This window comes from Schistocerca nitens, chromosome 10 (genome assembly GCF_023898315.1).
Source record: "Schistocerca nitens isolate TAMUIC-IGC-003100 chromosome 10, iqSchNite1.1, whole genome shotgun sequence".
NCBI lineage: Eukaryota > Metazoa > Arthropoda > Insecta > Orthoptera > Acrididae > Schistocerca > Schistocerca nitens.
The window spans coordinates 73,407,077-73,427,414 of NC_064623.1; the positions used below are offsets into that span (position 1 = coordinate 73,407,077).

The following is a 20,338-nucleotide window of genomic DNA, read 5'->3' on the forward strand; positions in this document are numbered from 1 at the left end:
GTCCAAGGAGAAAAGTGAAGACTAGATAATAACAATGCGACACTTCACTATAATAAAGCTTTCTAGAATTGATGCATTTTGGAGACACCTTTGATGCAGTGTATGAGTTAAACTGTATACTTCCGTAACACGCAATCATAGCTACAAAAAGCCCAAAATGTGACATGCTACCTTCGTAAGGCCTAAGGCTAACATGTTGAAAGCTGGATTTGACAGATTTACTCTACCACTACACATACTAGGAGCAGAAACGTCTTTGGACATGATTCTATTCAGAAGAATGTTCGATCTCTGACCCTGGATAAAAATTGGATGTTTGCATGAAAAGTGAAATCGAGCATTAAAGAAACTATAAATTCTGTGTATTATTTATCAGAATACGTATATGTATCTTCTATTGCGGTACAAAACGCATGAGACTTAGGCTGGCGCTGATCAAAGCTACAGTTTAAGGTCACTTGGCACTGACTATTGAACGACGTTTCTACCCATCAGTTGCAAGGCGAGACAGATCTTAAAATCAAGTGAACAACGTCATTTCCCTGTAGAAATTGCCTGCATTATTTACCAATAAACTCGTCTAAGTTTGGCTGAAACCAAAGCACAACCTGCGTGATTTCGATAATTGGGGTACAGTATGTGTGGTAATGCGAGCCTGCCTCACAGGAATCCGCACAAAGCCAGACATCTGTATGCAACCCAAAATGTCATTAGTGCAAACTTTCCAGAACGTTGACTGCACACATGTATACAGCAACACTCTCTGGTATACAACATTGGCACAAAGCACCCTCTGTCACGTTACATCGGTACAAATCGTCTTTGAACCTGTGAAGTTGGTACGAAACACTCTTTACCATTTCGCCTTGGTACAGGGCACCTTCCATCACTAAAATTTGGTGTAAAACACCCTCTGAATCCAAAAATTCCTAAGAAACACCCTCCATCATGTCACACTGATACAAAGCAACCTCCACCATACAACATTGTTACTAGATACATTCCATCATATAATAATCGTACAAAGAGACCGTAACTAAATCACATAGGTAAAATCCATACCCACCTTGTCACATTTGTACAAAGGACCCTCTGTCAAGCAGCATTGGTATGACACACTTTCTGCTGTGTAGCACTGGTACAAAGCGACACCTGAAATGCAACTTTAAGACAAAGAACCCTCACAACATATTCGTATGATGCAACCTCTACCACAAAACACTGGCATGAAGCAGGACAATATTAAGAAGCACCCTCCGTCATATTGGTATGTAGCATTCACCACTATATTCAAACGGTGGAAAGCAGTTCGCCGTATAACATTAGTACAAAGCATCCACTGGCATATACAAATGGGATTAAGCACCCTCCAAAACGCAACATTCGTAAGTAGCACGACTTGCCACGCAACATTGGTAGTGATGAACCTACGCCACATAACACTGCTACAAAGAGTTCTCCACCTCCTCACATTTTTAGGAAGTACCCTAGATTACATGGGCACAAAGCCATCTCCATGATGCAACACTGGTATGAAGCATACTCAGCTGCGTAATGTTGGTTTGAAGCACACTCTACCACACAACATTAGCATGAATCATCCTCCAACTCATAACATAGGTATAAAGCAAACTTAGGCACATAACACTGGACCGAAGCACCCTCTTCCACATCATGTTGTCACATTGGAACAAAGCTTCGGTCACGTAACATTAGTAGGAATAACCTTCTACCACATAAACTGGTACGAAGCACCCTCCACATTTCACTTTGTGACAAAGCAATCTTTACCGTTTAACATTGCTAAAATGTACCATCCGCCAAGCAAGACTGGGACGAAGCACCCTCTGCCATATAACATTGATACAAAGCGCTCCCGACAATGCCAGATTGCTACAAAACGCCCTAGCCACATGACATTATTACAAAGCAACGCCCACTACTTCACACTGATACGATTCACCCTCTACCAGTGTGCGATTTGCAGGGGGGGATGGGGGGGATTTCCCCCCCTCTGCATCAAACCATCCCCTCCTCTGGTTTTACTTTATCCGTCCCAAGCTGGGATGTTTATTTCTCACGCACTGGAGTAAAACTTTACATATAATTTAAATTTGTGGAGCCGAACACTGAAAGTTTTTAATAAGTAATTGTATCAATATGTTTCAGTTTTCTGTCATCAGAATAAGTACAGCTTTTCACAAACGTGCCTCTACTTTTTGAATTTCCCTCCTATACCTGTATGTAGATGATTTTGTAAATAAGCTTTACCTATAATCTACTTTTAAAGATATAACAAGGGATGGCTTTTCTGATAGTGAATACGCGTGAATAGTGAGTTTCGGCATTAACATCTATTTATAAATAGCTGTTTAACCATGCGTAACGCCACGGTCAAAGCTAGTAACCCCCTAAGACATCCCCCCCCCCCACTGGTAATAGCACAAATCGCACCCTGCCCTCTAACAAGCCACATTGGTACAAAGAGTCCAACCACAATGTCACACTGATAAGAAGCACCCTCGACCACCTTACACTGTTATGAAGCAGCCTCCAATACACGAAACTGGTACGAAGCCCCCCTCCTCCCAAGCATGGCACAGAGCATCCTCCACAGCGCAACATACCCATCGCCGTGTAACATTGTATTGAAGATCACGAGAAATCAAAACGCAGCTGAATTCATGCAAAGTTCATTTGCTTTGCGATATTACAGCTAACCTCATTCTCGTTTATTTCAGTAAATTAAAAGAGATAAAGTTCTAAGACTGAGTTAAATCTGAAAGCAATTGAAGATTTAGGCTAATTTTCAAAACATACAATGTTTCACTCCTACTACAGTGCCTTTTAGCACTCGCACTCAAGGTGTTTGTGTCAAAAAAAGACCCAGTTTTACGCTTACTAGTCAGCTTTACACAACGCAAGATGTTCAACTTAGTGCCACAGGAGATAGTAGCCTCACAGTGGCATGCAATCAAAAAAAGGATGTTAACGCTAGCAATATCAAGTCAGTTTCCATAATGCGCATTAGTAAGGACAGGGCCTAAAAAATAAAAATAATGCGTCAGTCGTTGTGGACTTATACCAACAACATAGATTTTAAAGAGGTACCGATGTTTTAGCAGGGTACAGAACATGAAAATATGTTGTACCACATTCTTGGCAACATCAATACACTTTCGGTAAGATGTAATACCAAAGGGGGAGGAGCTACTTTATGCTCACGCTACAGAGATATAAAAAACGCAGATTCCGTTAACTGTTGTTAACTTTCGCTCACAACATACTTCTTAAAGAGAACTGATTTGAAAGAAAGTTCCTGGAACCTGAAAATATTGAATGTGATGTTCACTGCAGAAACTGATATGCACTACTAACAAGGGAGTCATCAGACCTATGAACCACGGATTTTGATAAATCTGAGGTATGTCGTAGAAAAAGTTATCCTGAGTACCTAGCTAGCAGCTTTTAATGCGATGACTCCTAGTTTCCGAGAAAATTGGTTGTAAAGTTTTAGGCGTACCTTTTATAACCGCAACGTTAGTACCTTTTCGGCCACGCGGTAATATTGCAGCGGTTAAGGCTTACGGCCATCACGCTGGCGCTACAGATCCAAATCCTCCCCGAGTATTCGTCTGTTTCTTTTTTTTTTATTTCATCGTACAGAGTATCATTAAATAGTATATGTTATGCAAAATTATTCAAAAACACTCATTTCCGCTTTAGTAATTTCATTAACAAATCAATCATTACAGCAAACTTTGTTAAAATGTGGATTCCGTTGGTAGTTCTCAACCAGAATTCCAAATATTTGAACAATGGTCTCTTAATTCGTGGAGAGGACAGACTTATCAGACGGTATGCAATCGAATCTTTGTAGAGGAAAGAAAGTCATCCGTCTGCACTGTAGACACTATCTCATCTAAATAATTCCACTTTGTTAAGACTTTGATTTATATTTTCACGTAAAAATTTCAACGTTCTCCCTGTTTGCTAAAGAGTAATAGAGAAGTCGCTTCGAGGAGAGATAATAACAAATAAAATCCTTAATTCTGTCTCAATTTAGTGCACCTGTTTTCAAAGGAATATTCAAATATACGTGGTTTGCATTGAAGTTGATTCAAGAAATAACAATCTTTTTGAATTTAAACGAATACGATCTCAGCTCTGAGAAATCGGAGTACCTGCAAGGCACTTGCTTTCGTTCACTGAGAATTGTGTTGTACGAATTTTTGTTCCGGTTGCTTCTACGACAACACCCATCAGGATTTCCGCTCTAGAACAGCATGTGAATTACTGCACCGAAAATGACTATTTTGCATGGAATATACTGTTTGATGGTATTCTGTGCAATGAAACTGAAAAAAAGAAGTTAGAGAGGTATGGTTTGAATCAAAACTTTAGCGTGACAACCAGGAACATTACCCACTGCCATTCTTCCGCGTGGTCGTAACATGAATAACATACAGGTATAGGAGGTACGCATAAAATATCAACATCGATTTTCTCTGAAACTATTCGCCATCGCATGAAAAGTCGCTAGACGTGTATTCACAGCAACATCTTCTACAACGTACCTAAGATTCATCAAAATCTGTGGTTAACGGGTCTGATGGTCCCCTTGATAGTGGTAGATGTCACTGTCCCCAATGAATGTAATATTCAATATTTTCAGATTCCGTGTTGAACAGGTCTGGTGGTCCCCTGTAAGACTTAAATTTTTGCATTATGTTTTACTGAAATATGTAAAACATTTATGGAACTAGATAGAACAATTCATTAAAAAACAATAACTAGATATTTCAAAATTATAAAATAGAAAGTAACTGACTACATTGCAATATTTTCAAAAGTTTGGCATAAAGTACAAGTTCGGCCCCCCCCACCTCTCAACGGATGTACTCACAGAGACACTGCTAATCATTACATATCTACTTAGCTCCACTATCTTTATATTTTGCTAACACATTTCCTGGACATTTTTTCGTTTACTTGAGCACAAAACAAAAGAAACTGTTATGGCACTGCTGTAGTAACTTATATATGGTACCTTAGGAACATATTCACTGTCCTCAACAGTACCACAGTACTTTATAGTCACTAGTGTGTTGCACGCTTCTGAGACTGACATGACGTTCGCCTGTGCTAGAGTTGCTACGTGTTCAGCTTGTGTTTCTGCTGAAGCACAGCTAGCTTCAGTACCGACCAGTATACAGAATTCTCGCCAACTAGCATGAAACGCGCACTTCTTTGAGTATAAATTAATATTTGATTAATCTCAAAGTACATCATGACATTACTTATGTGAATTTAATTTGAAGTCATCTAAGGCTTCCTTTTTATTAACATTTTTATTTATCTTATTCTTGTAGTGTTAGACTTTCCCTTTTCCTTTTTATACGATCTAAGACAAAAAAGGACGCACCAAGGAACAATTATCCGAATTGGACGGAAATCGGTTAGCGTGATCCACATGTACAGACAAAAAGGTTCCAATTTCAGAAAAATTCGATGATTTATTCACAAGAAAGAGCTTCACAAGTTGAGCAACTTGGTACTTTTTCAGGATAAACAAGGCTCAGAATACTAGGCCACTACTTGTTTTAAACCTCGTGCTGATCTGGAGCATGTGACAGAGGATTTAGGATCACTTTGCAAAGACTATCACAAGGTTGACACCAGGATTATAGTGGGTGGGCAAAGTACAACAATTGGCAGTAATCTTTGGTGCAGTATACAGAGTGACATTGCAAAGATTGCATCGTCATAGAGACATACGAATAATGAGTCTGTATCTGCTCTCACTGCCATGAGCGTTCTCATTTGAACTCTTCTATCTGCAGAGTTAATTTGTAGTTGAAATGGCTACATGTGTCAGAAAAAGGGCAGTTGTTGCTGTGGTTCTTGTAGATCGTCTCATTAGATGGGGTTATACTAGGAATGGCCTTCAGGTCATCAAGAAAGGGAAAGGGAAATTGGCTAGGCTAATAGCAGAAAATTTAGTTGGGGGGAGGATGATACTGTCATAAGTAATAAAATACCATGATTACAGAGTTCAGAACTGCATCTTTTTAGGGTAAGGAAACCATGTTAAGAGAGGTTACGATTGAAACAAACCTTCAGTTTGAGAAAGAAAGCAAACAATAAATTCTAGATTATTACTTGAGCACAAACATATATTAATTAAAAATTTACAGCAATCAGCAGGGATTTTATTTCCACCTAGTTTTAACTCAGCCAATGTGAAATGTCACCCACTTTATTGCATGAAAATATTCAAGGGTTAAGAAGTAAATTTAATGAACTGCCTATCTGTGTCGATAAATTAGAATCATCAAACCAAGTTGACATAATGAGTCTGTCTGCACGTCATGTGACCACTGGTACAGATGTGTTAGGTGTTACCGGATTTAGGCTAGCATCTCAGTTTTGTGGATAAGAAATGGCGAAAGGAGCAGTTGCCATATTCTTCAGAAATTATCGTAATTTAAGAACACAGACATTCATAAACTTTGCCTAGAGCAGCAGCTGGATGCTTGTACAACAAAAGTAGAATTTCATAATAAGTCCTGCATAATAGTAAATGTATACTGAGCACCTGTAGTGAACTTTAATCTGTCCACGAAATACCATGAAGTTCTACTGGTCAAAAAACTAAGAAATAGTGTTTTCTGGGGACTTCAATACAGATTTTCTTAAAAGCTCTACCAGCAAGAATTTATCAGAGTCAGTAACAATAACATAAAACTTATCTCCTATGGTAAACTTCCTAACTAGACAAGGTAATTACTCACAAATACCAAAGGATAACACCTGTATAGATAGATCTAATCAGCAAAATTATATTTCTAAGCTAATAGTCAATGGGCTCTCAAACCATTACATGTATGTCCTCACTTAAATGTTAATACGAACAGGATACAAAATCTGCTACATCTGAATTAAAGAGGGTAGTCAATATGTCAAAAATTGATTACTTTAGGACACACAGGAAAGACAAGAACTGCAGTAATGTTTAAAGAGCTCATGGGACAAATGATAAATACAACACTTTTATTGATAATAAATTACTTACCTTATCTGAATACTTAGAATTATTAACGAAAATTTCGTAGACATTAATAAACGGTTCCTAGCCAGTTCTTTGTCACTGAACTTTACAAAAACTCACTACGTGCAGTGCAAAACTTGCATACGCTTTCCCAGCAGTATATGCCTAAAGTTTGATGATAAACATAAGTGGACATTGTTAAATTCTTTGGATTACAGACTGGTAATAAATTCATCTGAGAGGAACACACCACAGGACTGCTGGATCACCTACACATATCTTTATTTGCAATGTGAATGTTGTAAGACACAGGGGATATAAAAATGAAAAGGCTGGTGTATTACGCTTACTTTCATTTCATACTGCCTTTATTTTTTGGAGTATCTCATCAAGCCAAGCTAAATTTTTCTGGGTCCAAAAAGCATAATTCGTGCTCTTAACTCAAGAACATCCTACAGTGGCCTAATTGGGCTACTAGGGATATTGACCACTGCTCCCCAATATATTTATACCTTGATAAAATTCGTCATTGAAAATTTAATAGTTTTTCAAACTAACATATCAGTTCATGGGAACAATACTAGCAATAAGAATAATCCTCACAAAGATTTAAAGTCACCTATTTTGTTCCAAATCTGTCCATTAGCCAGGAAGACACTTTTCAGTTAACAGTAGCCTAAGGGATTTATTGATGGCGAACTCCTCCTACTCTACTGAAGAGTTTTTCAGCCAAAACAGTATTAGTGCGATCTGACTCCTGAACAATTTCAGTGCGTTAATGAGATAACTGTAAATAAGTGTTGTAAAATGTTTTTCTATTGGTATCTGTTGTCTTTTGAATGAAAATATGTACAAAATTTTTTGACTCTTTCCCCATTCATGTTGGTCATTTCACTTGGGAACTGTGGAAATTACATTATCATATTTCTATTCATATATAATATATAATATCATATTTGTTTTCCATTGAAAACATTTATTGTGTACTCATGTTTTTCTGTCATGTTCTGTTGTCGTCACTATGGATCAATTGGAACGAAAAGTGGAACTAATGTGATTCAAAAACCTGAAAGTTTTGGTTATGGTGTATAAAGAGCCTTCTATGTGAACCTGTTGATTAGTTGTAGATCTACTGTTTGCAGTTGATCTCATGCTGATGAAAAGAGCAGAGAAATCAATAGAGCTGTGTCACAACTGTACCTCTTGTTTCAGAAAAGAGGACCGCACCTAAAGAGGGAAATGTTCGCATCACTGATGGCCAACCTGCAGGAGTGGGCCAGTTCCCGTACCAGGCGCTCATCATTGCTGACGGGGGAGATATATGGGGCGGGTCGTTGATCACCACAAGGGCAGTCCTCACCGCCTCCTACTGCACAACCCAGTGAGTTGAAACAGCTGCCAACAGGCCACCTGTACAAGCTGCTCAGAATGTAATGTAGCCTTATGGGATGATAACTCAATTTGGATACTGCCATTTGGGTGTATTTTGTCATATGATACACTTTATCAGATTGTTGTTCCTAGTATTTAAAGATGTGATTCTAATGAACTTGGTATTTCAATATTTCCAATGTTCATCTTGAGAAAAGGAAGTGCAAAATAAAGAGTAAATTGAGGGTCATTGTAACAACACTCAACAAGCACCAATATCAGAATGTTAGGGGGGGGAGAGGTAATTTTTAGTTATACTGAATGTTGTTGATTCAAAAAATTTAAAAGTAAATCCTTGTCATCCACGTAGGTAGGGATTTATGAAGGAATAATTGAAGTTCCTCATTAACCTCCTTTGTCGAGGAAAAAGTCTGAAATTTCAAATTTTTACAAAACTGAACAATCTACATTTCCATGCATGTTTCTTCTTTATCACTATGGATACTTTCAAATTTTTATTAATATCTTTACAAATGAGTGAGTGAATTTCAAAATTTAGGAGCTCTTTTTTCGCACAAAATTGGTGATCTACAGCTTTCATGACTTGAGTTTGCAGTAACCGTTTTACAGCTACAGGTGTTCAAGTATCGTGAAAACTGTCAATTTTTGGCTGTCGACTGTGGCTAAATGGCTTAACTAATTTCATTTCTTAAGAGGATCATTCTATGCTAAATTTTATGCTATTTTATTCTGCTATTTTGGAAATTTTTTGCAGGATGTATCGTTTGAATAATGTTGATTAATATCATTTACAACTTGTGATTATTTATTGGCATGCAAAAGTCTAATATGTGTACACTAATTGTATTAGGCAATAATCCAGTTCAACTTTTGTTTTATTCATACAGAGGATAGTTCTAAAATGGTTAAGATCATCGAAATACAAACACCCTGCCTTCCACTGTTGTTTCCTTTGTTGTTTCAGCATGATTCTAATCTACATTCAGATCTTCATTTGTGGGCCAATCGCGCCGTCCTCACTCTTTTGACGTTGATGACTCTTCCTTTATATTGGTCTTTTCAACTCCTGAACTGTTTCAGAGAATTCTGAATCTTCTAACATCTCAATAAAGATGTTCCACATGAGCTTACTACAACAGCTTATCTTGTAGTAAAGCAGTGGCTGAACATGAAAGTAACATTGTCCAAAAAACTATTGGCAAACAGTTGGTTTACCATGTGTGTTGTTGTGTGATCCCCTGACAGGAAACACTTGCGAGAACAGAGGCTATTAAATATTGGTTTTAAATTTCATGTTTCAAGTTTCAACCACCTGGTATAAAAAGAGGATTACTTAAGTTTTGTGGAATCTGAAAAAATGGAGATGTCGAGATTTGCTAAAAATTGCTATATTCAGGCAGATTTAACAACAACAAATCTTCAGTTTCAGCGTATTTTATTTTAGTCTTTGAATGAGGCTCTTATTTCAGTATCGGGTTCCATGTAAAAAAAAAAAAACACTTTTCGAATAAAAATAGCATGTGTTTTGTATTCTTAAAACTGTCCTCAGTTGATGCAATAGTTCTGGCTCACCAAGGACAGGGTGAAGTGCATATGAAGGACGACCTGTAATTAAAACCCAAGGGGACTCTTTGAAAATACAGATCAACAAGACTTAAAATTGATAACTACCTATTGGAGAAACCAGTTACATGTAAATAAAAACTGTTGGCTACTCATGTAGCTAGACTTGTACACAACAGTAAAACTCACAGCCAGTGTTTAATGATGATGGACTGCACCACACATGCATTGAAACCACTTCTCGGTCATAAATTTTTATGCTTCCAGACTTTAGTGAATTCAGTTATCATGCATGTAAAGTGCCATTTGCTACAGATCAAATCATTAATGAGTAGTAAGTGGGTACATTCAGGGCACTAAGGGGTTATTTAATGATCAAACCCTGCCCCCATCAAAAACAAATTATTTGATTATTTATTTCAGACCTTCCACTCGGAAGGTCTGGATTATTACTAGAATTTTCATCTAGAATGCTCATTTAATGATGAAATTTCCCCCTCCACAAAAATAAAATATAAAAAGTACATCAATAAAAATAAATATAAAAATGTATATATATTTGAAGATAGCGATTTTAAATCGCTATTTTGAAAAGACAATTAAATTTTTAATCTGTATATATATGACTAATGTGTGGGATAAATTTAAATTTGTCGTTTTTGTTTATAAAAATAATAAGCCAAGAGAGAAACATCCTTGATTATAGTATACTGTTGAAGTCAGGACCACACTGACTATTGATGTATTAAAGCAAACTTATAAATAAGAATACAAAACAAGGTTTAATAGTTATGATGATACTGATATAGAAATGTGGGAGGAGATAGAAAACTCAAATTCTCTCTTTTGTATGACTGTAAAAAGTAGCGATTTATAATTTACCAAAAATAATAAAAAATTATATTAAAACCTATTCATTATTTTTAATAGTATTTCACTCAATAATTAGAGATCTAGGACAGTTGAAGCCCAATTTCCTACCATTTAAGCATGCAGCTTATCTCTAAATTGACTTCACCATCATCAATGTAGACTTCAGAATCGGTATTAAAATGTATAACATTCTTTCCTAGTTTATCTAGCCTATCATGCAATCTAAGCCTTGCATTTGATGTAGTAAATGCAGCTATAAAAATATTTGTAGCTGTATTATTTTCCACATAATAGTTCTTGAAATTCTATTTCATCTGAACCATATTATCATGAATGAAATTGGTATCTATATTATCCAATCAATCATCCAATAGTAGCTCATAGAATCATTGTAAATTTGCTACATATTCTATTTGACTCATATTTTTCCTTTGCCCAAAATTCCCCTATAATGACTTAAGACACATCTTAGCAACAGCTCATTCACTGCGATTTTCCATTATTCTGTCAGGTTGTAAATCAATATCCAATTTCTCTTTATCACTTTCAAAATCATGTTGATTTGCTTCTAATTTAGTTTTCATAAAATGTTTCACACAAGTTTTAAACAACATATTGCTTTTATTTCTAAAATTCCATGCTTAAACGACATCTCAAATTTTATATCCAATTAATGCAGCCAACTATTCTTCGTCAGTTACCCAATTTCCAATGAAACTTCTTTCTTCATTGTTGTGATTACATTTACTTAATTTTTCCTGTCCACATCTGACACACAAAGGAAACAACAGTTTTTCATTTATTTGTACTGGTAAAACAAAATGATAGAAGCCTTTAGCTACCAATAGTTTACATTTCATAAATTCATACCAATTTTTAAAATAATATCTTGGCCTATATATTTCTGTTTCATGTTGTTTGGGATAGTAACCATAATGTTTTACAGTTGGATAAAGACAGCACACATCATGAAATCTTATTTTTGTACTAACACCATCTGCTTTAACTCTTAAGTTTATTGCATTTTTTCAACCACCATAAAAAGCATTTCTTGGATTCAATGAGCCAACAATTTCAGATAACTGTTTTAATATCTTAAGCTTTTTATAATCTGCTGAGTTGTGCCAATCACATTCCCACATCTCCACTAAATTATATCCCACATTTCTTATTTCTGCACTTCTTGTTAAAGTCTTTTGGATGAGGTCATCCATTGTTTCTTTATTTTTATTGTTAATCATCTGACTTTTATAACATTTTTGACAACCATGTAAAAAACTATGACATTGGTGAACAGTATTAATATCTTTATCAAATCCTTCTACTGACTATTTTTACTTCTCCACCATTAAGAACATGAAAGACAGTATGATTGTTCAAACTATTCACCAAACCTATTCATTATTTACTGTAATTTTCTTTTGTTCCTTATCCAATACAGCGATTGTACTTTAGGTAAATATTTAGATCTCTAAATAGCCATACAAACACCTGCAATTGTTAAATAATAGATTAGATCAATATTAGCTCTCTCTAGAAACTGTTTTCTTAATTCCTATCTCCTTCTTATCTTATCTATATCAGAATTATGGTATTCATCAATTTCCTTCTTCATATTGAACACACACTTTTCCTTAACTCTGGATCTATGTCATTTGATAAATTATTCACTATCTTATGGTTTCATAGTGTCAGCACAATAATATCGAATATCTGGAATTGGTCCTACGCAATTTCCATTGTCCTGTGTATTGTATAAATATGGAAAATATCCCTTCTCCAATTCTTTCAAATAAAATGTTTTTGCAAACTGTTTAGAGGTCCTAGTACAAAATTACTGACATATATAATTTTTAAACGTAATTGTTTGAGCTCCAATAACATTAGTTAGTTCCTGTATAGACTGTGTATGGTTTTATTGTATTTTCAACACAGTACTTCAAACTGAAATGTGAATCAAATCCCTTAGTACAATGAGTTATGAATGTATAATACTTGCTTTTTTTCAAATATCATCTAACTACAGAATTCTTCATTTGTCTTAAATTTATTAACATCACCAGCTTTAAAATTGTGAAATATTATGAGATTCAGAATATGTATACCAGCTTCTTGTTGAGCTTAATAATCAAATGACATGTACGTTTCTATATAGGTACAATTCACTTTCCTTAGAGAATCCATCTTCACAATACTCAAACTGTTTACCAGCAACTATTTCTTTTACATTCCCAACATTGACAAACATAAAACTCATGGAATTCACCATTAGTATAGCAACCACCTTTACTACAATTTGGGCAGCCTTGGACTATAAAATCCTCACCAAATTTTCTTTCACAGGTACCAACTTTTTGCAATCTCTATTAAATGTAACATTAATGATTTTCAATTTTTACTGCTTGATTGCAGTTTCTGTGAAGTTCAAAGCCACATTTATCTTCTTTAGATCTCAAACAAGTCTTTTTACATCTTACACTTTTATAAGCTGTTTCATAAACTTCTTGGTGATTTTCAAAGCATTCTTCATTATAACAGTATCTATTGGAGTTTTTCCAGCATATCTTGTTTTAAACAGTTTCGTGTTCTGGACCATTGCATAGTATACAGATTTTTCTCTCTGTTTCAAAATATTGTTTGCACTTGTTGTTCTATGGCTTATTACATTTATTACAAAAAATATGCAAATTCCAAAACAGCCTTCATGTTGTTAATTACAACAAAATTGTTGTGATCTTTATACAGATATATCTTTATTTCCTTCTCAGGACCACTACAGAACTGAACTGAAATTCTCGACATATAAGCATTTACATGGCTAGCCAGCAATTCTTCAACATTTTTAATATCATCAAAAGTAAACCTTTCTTCTACTAAGGAGACCGCCTACACTCCAATTGTCTGTCCTCTTTTAGAATACTGTTGCACAGTGTGGGATGCTTACCAGATACAATTTATGGAGTACATCGAAAAAGTTCAAAGAAGGGCAGTACGTTTTGTATTATCGTGAAATAGGGCAGAGAGTGTCACCGAAATGAATCAGAATTTGGGCTGGACCTCATTAAAATAGAGGAGCTCTTCGTTGCAGAGATATCTTCCTGCGAAATTCGAATCACCAACTTTCTTCCCCAAATGCGAAAATATTTTTTTGACACCGACCTAAATAGGGAGAAACAATCACCATGATAAGATCAGGTGTTGTTCTTTCTGCAGACTATATGAGGTTGGAATAATAGAGAATCGTCAAAATTGACAAATTTTGTGTGTTACTAAGAAAACAGGTACCTAGTTCACAATGGGCGCTATAAGTGACCCCAGCATGTGTCAACAACAAACAGAGAAGGCGATAATGCAACCAGCAATAAAACGTTAAAATTGGCGATTTAGGGAAGGAAAGTGAAGCCCAGAACTTACCTTCGAGAGAGAGTTTGACAATTCTCGCGCGGTCTGAGAGACCACACCTCGTGAGTTAAGGGTTGATAGTGATCACAGAATAATTTCAGAGCCTTAGCCTATTCCTTATTATATTTCAATACTTGACTCTTATATCAGGTGTTATTAAACGATTACAGATATTTGAAATGTCTGTGCAAACTGATTACAAGCATATAACAATATATCAGCAAATCCAAGTAAATAAAGTCAGAAAGCTCACATCCAATCAATTTCAAGGTGTTCAGTCACTCAACCTCATGGAAGAAATTCCCATTATGCAATTCATGGTACTGAAGTTGTAGTTACATTTCTTAAAAGATGTACCAGTTGGTGACGAATTGTAAATACGACATATGCTTTCTTTCTAAAACTTCTTTGTTCAAGAATGGTGTTCATAAAAATGAACCTTGGATGCATCTGAGAAATATTCTCCTATCTGACATTGCACACGAATCTCATACTTAATGTTGTTACACAGTGGAATTTCGCAGCTGGTACGGATGTTCTGTTCCTCAAATGCTTGCATTCAGTGCAAGTTGGAAAGATAAAAGAACAAAACCAAGTATTGAGTTCTTCTTCATCTATCGTTACACATCAGATTCGCAGAAAGATGCACATTTTGCATTGTCTTCAGGTAACATCTTACAAACACTACGATACTGGTACAGATGCGCCTTTAAAGAAATAGTACCATGTGAGAATGTGGATTTCGAGTTCAAGGACTCTTTTCTAGTGCTTTTTTTGTGTTGCGATTTCAAAGACATCAATACTGTCTTGTGGGGTTCCGTGAAACAAAGAACGTGCAATCGCGAAATAACGAGACATCGATGAAGTGATCTATCAGATAGGCCCACACCGTTACTAAATTTCGTTGTAATATACTGAAACTTCGAATTACACTTAATTTCTGTGCTAGTTGTTTACACTTTGATTGGTGCAGAAGAAATTGTGCATAATATCTTTGTAACAGTAATAATATAGAATTGGCAAGGAACACAAAACCTAGATCGTCTCAAGTAAAATGAATTTTTGTAAGTCTGTTAAAAATGTGTTTTTGGGGTCGTTCTTTACATTTCGTTATGAACCCATAATCAAGTTGCTTAAAATTAATAATAAAAGATGCTTTTAAATAAATGAATACACCTTTATGTAGTTAAGACATTTGATCCTGAACTTGAAGATTGCTTTGAAGACAACGGTGCATGACTAGGCTTGGCGATATTTTAGGTCGTAACCCACTTGTTTGCATTTGTCATATGAACGCAAATGCAGCCATCTATAGTGGGAATTAATGTTTAACGTGGGTACTAAGCCCTGGTAAAACTTTTCAGTTTCTGTGTTAACGAGTCAGTCAGAGCAGTAGCGGGGCAGGAACCGAAAAGTGACAGAAATAATTCAATGGCCCACCGTGGGTCAACCCTCAGTTCTTTGGAATACATTCATTATGCCTTTCATTGCTCTGTTCTTTTTTACAGACAAATTAAACTAGATGGAACCGTAATAAGAAACGTATATTTGAAAAATCACTTAAAGGCATATCTAATACCCGACACAATGAGAAAATACAACTAATTTTACAAGTAGCATAAACTTTTATTAAATTCTGGTTAGCAACTTTATGGACAATCATAACTCTCCTCACAGAGACATTTTCATGTTATTCGTCTTTAATCAATGTAAATTTTCGTTTTACTTTTTAAGGTCAAGCTAGTGATAACGCATGTGGAGAGAAACAGAGATTGCAGGATTGAATAATGGTTGCAGCACTGAAATTTTTCCATCTGCCCTCAACCTAATATTCACATCTCAGTGATGTGAAGATTAGCTAAGAACCACACATGGTTCACATTCCTCTTCAATCTGCAGCTTCCCTTCCCGTAGTAGGATTACTGGGATTGGTTAGGAACACACAATTCGTCACAGCGGTGTCCAATTGAAAGACGTGCACCAGGCCACTGAGACAAACGAAAGTACATTCTCATTATATATGTTAAAAGCCTCCTCAGTTTCTGAATCCTTTATAAATCCGAACTCTGACATGACAATATATTATTTGTAGTCAGGTTGTTCAAAAGCCGATTGTATATTACCTTCCCTAAGAATTTAGAGAATACTGGCAGAAGACAAACTGGACGGAAATTTGATTACATTTTTGTATTTCCGTTCTTAAGTGGAGGCTTTACTTCAACATATAGACAATATTCGTGAAATACTCCACTTACAAATGACTGACTAAAAAAATAACTTATACAAGGGTTGTTTTTTAAGTAAGGGCCGTTTTTATTTAAAAAAAAGATACAAATACTTTTGTAAAGAAACTTTTATTTTCCGATTCTACACGCTTTTACCTATGTTTCTACATAGTTGCCTTGTTTATTTAAGCACTTGTCTTACCGTACGACTAAGTTTTTAATTCCCTCTTCACAGCCCTCATCTCGGGTTCGATTCCCGGCGGGGTCAGGGATTTTCTCTGCCTCGTGATGGCTGGGTGTTGTGTGCTGTCCTTAGGTTAGTTAGGTTTAAGTAGTTCTAAGTTCTAGGGGACTGATGACCATAGATGTTAAGTCCCATAGTGGTCAGAGCCATTTGAACCATTTTTGAACCCTCTTCAAAGAATTCGGCCGCCTGCTCCAACAGCCAAGAGTTCAGGGCCGCTTTCACTTCATCGTCGTCATTGAAGTGCTGCCCGTCAAGATGGTGTTTCAGGTACCGGAAAAGGTGAAAATCGCTAGGAGCAAGGTCGGGGCTGTATGGTGCATGGTCCAAAACTTACCAGCCAAAAGAATCAATCAAATCCCGAGTCTTTTGAGAGGTGTGAGGCCTAGCGTTATCGTGCAGGAGCAAAACTCCTTTTGTCAGCATGCCGCGCCTTTTGTTTTGAATTGCTCTGCGGAGCTTCTTTAGAGTTGCACAGTAGGCATCTGAGTTGATTGTCGTTCCTCGTGGCATAAAGTCCACTAGCAAAACACCGCGCCGGTCCCAGAACACAGTTGTCATAATCTTGCGCTTTGACAGCGTCTGTTTGGCTTTGACCTTGACGGGTGAGGTTGTGTGTCGCCATTCCATCGATTGTCGCTTGCATTCGGGAGTGATATGGGACACCCATGTTTCATCTCCAGTGACAATTTGAATCAACATGTCATCCCCTTCTTCCTCGTAACGAATCAAAAAGTCCAATGAAGTGGCAAATCTCATCCCTTTGTGGTCCTCTGTGAGGAGTCTGGGTATCCACCGAGAACACAGTTTCTTAAAATTTAGGTTTTCAGACACAATTTTGTACAAAACCGATCTTGAAACTTGTGGAAATTCCAAAGAAAGAGTGGAAATTGTGAATCTTCTGTCCTCACGAATCTTTGTTTCGACTGCAGCCACCAAATCATCAGTGATCACTGAGGGCCGGCCTGAGCGTTCTTCGTCATGGACATTTTGACGGCCATTTTTAAACTCTCTAACCCATTGACGCACTTTACCTTCACTCATTGCATTCAAGCCATAAACTTCTGTTAACTGACGATGAATTTCTGCAGCTGATAGGCTTCTCGCGGTCAAAAAACGTATCACTGACCGTATCTCATACGCGGCGGGCGATTCAATAATCGTAACCATTATAAAGTAGCACAGCAATGCGTACGCGTCAGCTATAGAGCTGCAACTTGCATCAGTGTGAACGGGAAGGATGCCGGCAAGTGGCGCGGTGGCTTGTTCCGGCGTCCGCGCGAACTACGGGACTATACGCGCGAACGGCCCTTACTTAAAAAACAACCCTCGTATGATGCGAAACTCAGAAGGACACTATTTAAGGAGCTTCCTTGGTACTTTTATTCTATTTGGGCGTATCTGTAGATACATAAAATAGCTGCTAATACACATTGACAGGGAGTGGTTGACTTTTCAACAAAAAAATGGTTCAAATGGCTGTGAACACTGTGGGACTTAACACCTATAGTCATCAGTCCCTTAGAACGTAGAACTACTTAAACCTAACTAACCGAGGGACATCACACAACACCCAGTCATCACGTGACTTTTCAACAGCTTTCGAGTATATTTTGGCGTGATTTTCACCAGCTGCACGGAAAAAAATTAAAAAGGTCTTAGCATGTTTCGCAACTGGATACAGGAACTTTACTTTCTCAGGTACCAGACGTGGACCGTCCGCCTGGGAGGCATCCACAGAAGTCAGGACGAATCCACCGCCTGGATCGTGGAATCCAGTTGGGCCGAGGCGCGCCCACAGTACACCGAGTTGGTAGCCGATTATGCCAGTTATGACGTGGGTGTTGTATTCCTGCCCAGCGACGCTCCTTTGAACAGTGAGTGGCGCAAAGATAACGAAGCGTTCTTTCTTCATACGGATAGAGAGTGTCTGAAAGAGAGTTTGCGAGAGAGAGAGTGTAAAGAGAGAGTTTAAGAGAGAGAGAGAGAGAGAGAGAGAGAGAGAGAGAGAGAGAGAGAGGGAGAGGGAGAGAGAGAGAGAGAGGGAGAAGATAGTGTTAGAACGAAAAATGTCACTGACGGCAGTCTGGGATAACGGTGTTTGTCATCTGAGACTCATAATTACTTTTTGATACACTAATCACTGATTTTCTTTCAGTTTGTGGTTTACTCAACACAATTTTACGCTGTCTTTATATATATATATATATATACGATTATTCGATGATGCCAGGTTATTTGTTTATACTAAGGCACCAAAGAAACTGGTTTAGGCATGCGTATTCCAATACAGAGGTATGTAAACAGGCAGAATACGACGCTGCGGTCGGCAACGCCCATGTAAGACAACAAGTGCCTGGCGCAGTTGCTAGATCGGTTTCTGATGCTAAAATGGCAGGTTATGAAGATGTGAGTTTGAACGTGCTCTTATAGTCAGCGCACAAGCGATGGGACACAGCATCTCCGAGATAACGGTGAAGTGGGGATTTTCCCGTACGATCACTTCACGAGTGTACCGTGAATATCAGGAATCCGGTAAAACATAAAGTCTTCGACATCGCGGCGGCCAGAAAAAGATCCTGCAACAATGGGACCAACGAGGGCTGAGAGAATCGTTCAACATGACAGAAGTGGAACGCTTGTGCAAATTGGTGCAGATTTCAATGCTGGGCCATCAGCAAGTGTCAGCGTGTGAACCAATCAACGAAACATCATCGATATGGGCTTTTGGAGCCGAGGCCCCTCTTGTGCACCCTTGATAACTGCACGACACAAGGCTTTATGCCTCGCCTGGACCCATCAACGTCGACATTGGACTGTTGATGACTGGAAACATGTTGCCTTGACGGAAGAGCCTTGTTTAATACTGTATCGAACGCATGCACATGTACAGATATGGAGACAACCTCATGAATCCACGAACTGTGCATGTCAGCAGTGGACTGTTCAAGTTGGTGGAGGCTCTGTAATGAAGTGGCGTGTGCAGTTCGAGTGATATGGGACCCCTGATGCGTCTAGGTACGAGCCTGACAGATGACACGTACGTAATCATCGTATCTGATCACCTGCAACTATTCATGTCCATTGTGCATTCCAATAGACTTGGGCAATTCCAGCAGGACAGTGTGACACCCCACACGACCAGAATTCCTGCCGAGGTGCAATCCAATAGACTTGGGCAATTCCAGCAGGGCAATGCGACACCCCACACGACTAGAATTCCTACAGAGTGGCTCCAGAAACACTCTTCTGAGTTTAAACACTTCCGCTGGCCACCAAACTTATACGAACATTGTTGAGGGCTGCCTTGCTACGTGCTGTTCAGAAGAGATTTCAGCTCCCTCGTACTCTCATGGATTTGTGGACAGCCCTTCAGAATTCATGGTGTCACCTCCCTCCAGCACTGCTTCAAACATTAGTCAAGTCCATGCCACGTCGTGTTGCGGCACTCCTGCGTGCTCGTGTAGGCTGTACATGATAGTAGGCAGGTGTGCCAGTTTCTTTGGCTCTTCAGTGTATATCAATATTATATTAAAACGAGGTTTACAACATATCCTGTGGAACATAGTACTGGATATGTACAACTAA

General features: G+C 37.7%; 1 protein-coding gene across 6 annotated transcripts in view; it reads left to right on the forward strand.

The window, feature by feature from the left end:
- LOC126210625 (collagenase-like) overlaps positions 1-20,338 on the forward strand; it is a 231,944-nt gene that overhangs the window by 11,304 nt on the left and 200,302 nt on the right. For 2 of the 6 annotated variants that reach the window (XM_049939922.1, XM_049939926.1), the window contains exons 2-3: positions 8,264-8,432; positions 18,452-18,627. The exons of the other annotated variants lie outside the window; for them this stretch is intronic. In XM_049939922.1, coding sequence (XP_049795879.1) covers positions 8,264-8,432; positions 18,452-18,627 — 345 coding nt within the window. The remainder of the gene's footprint in view (positions 1-8,263; positions 8,433-18,451; positions 18,628-20,338) is intronic. 6 annotated transcript variants of the gene reach the window in all.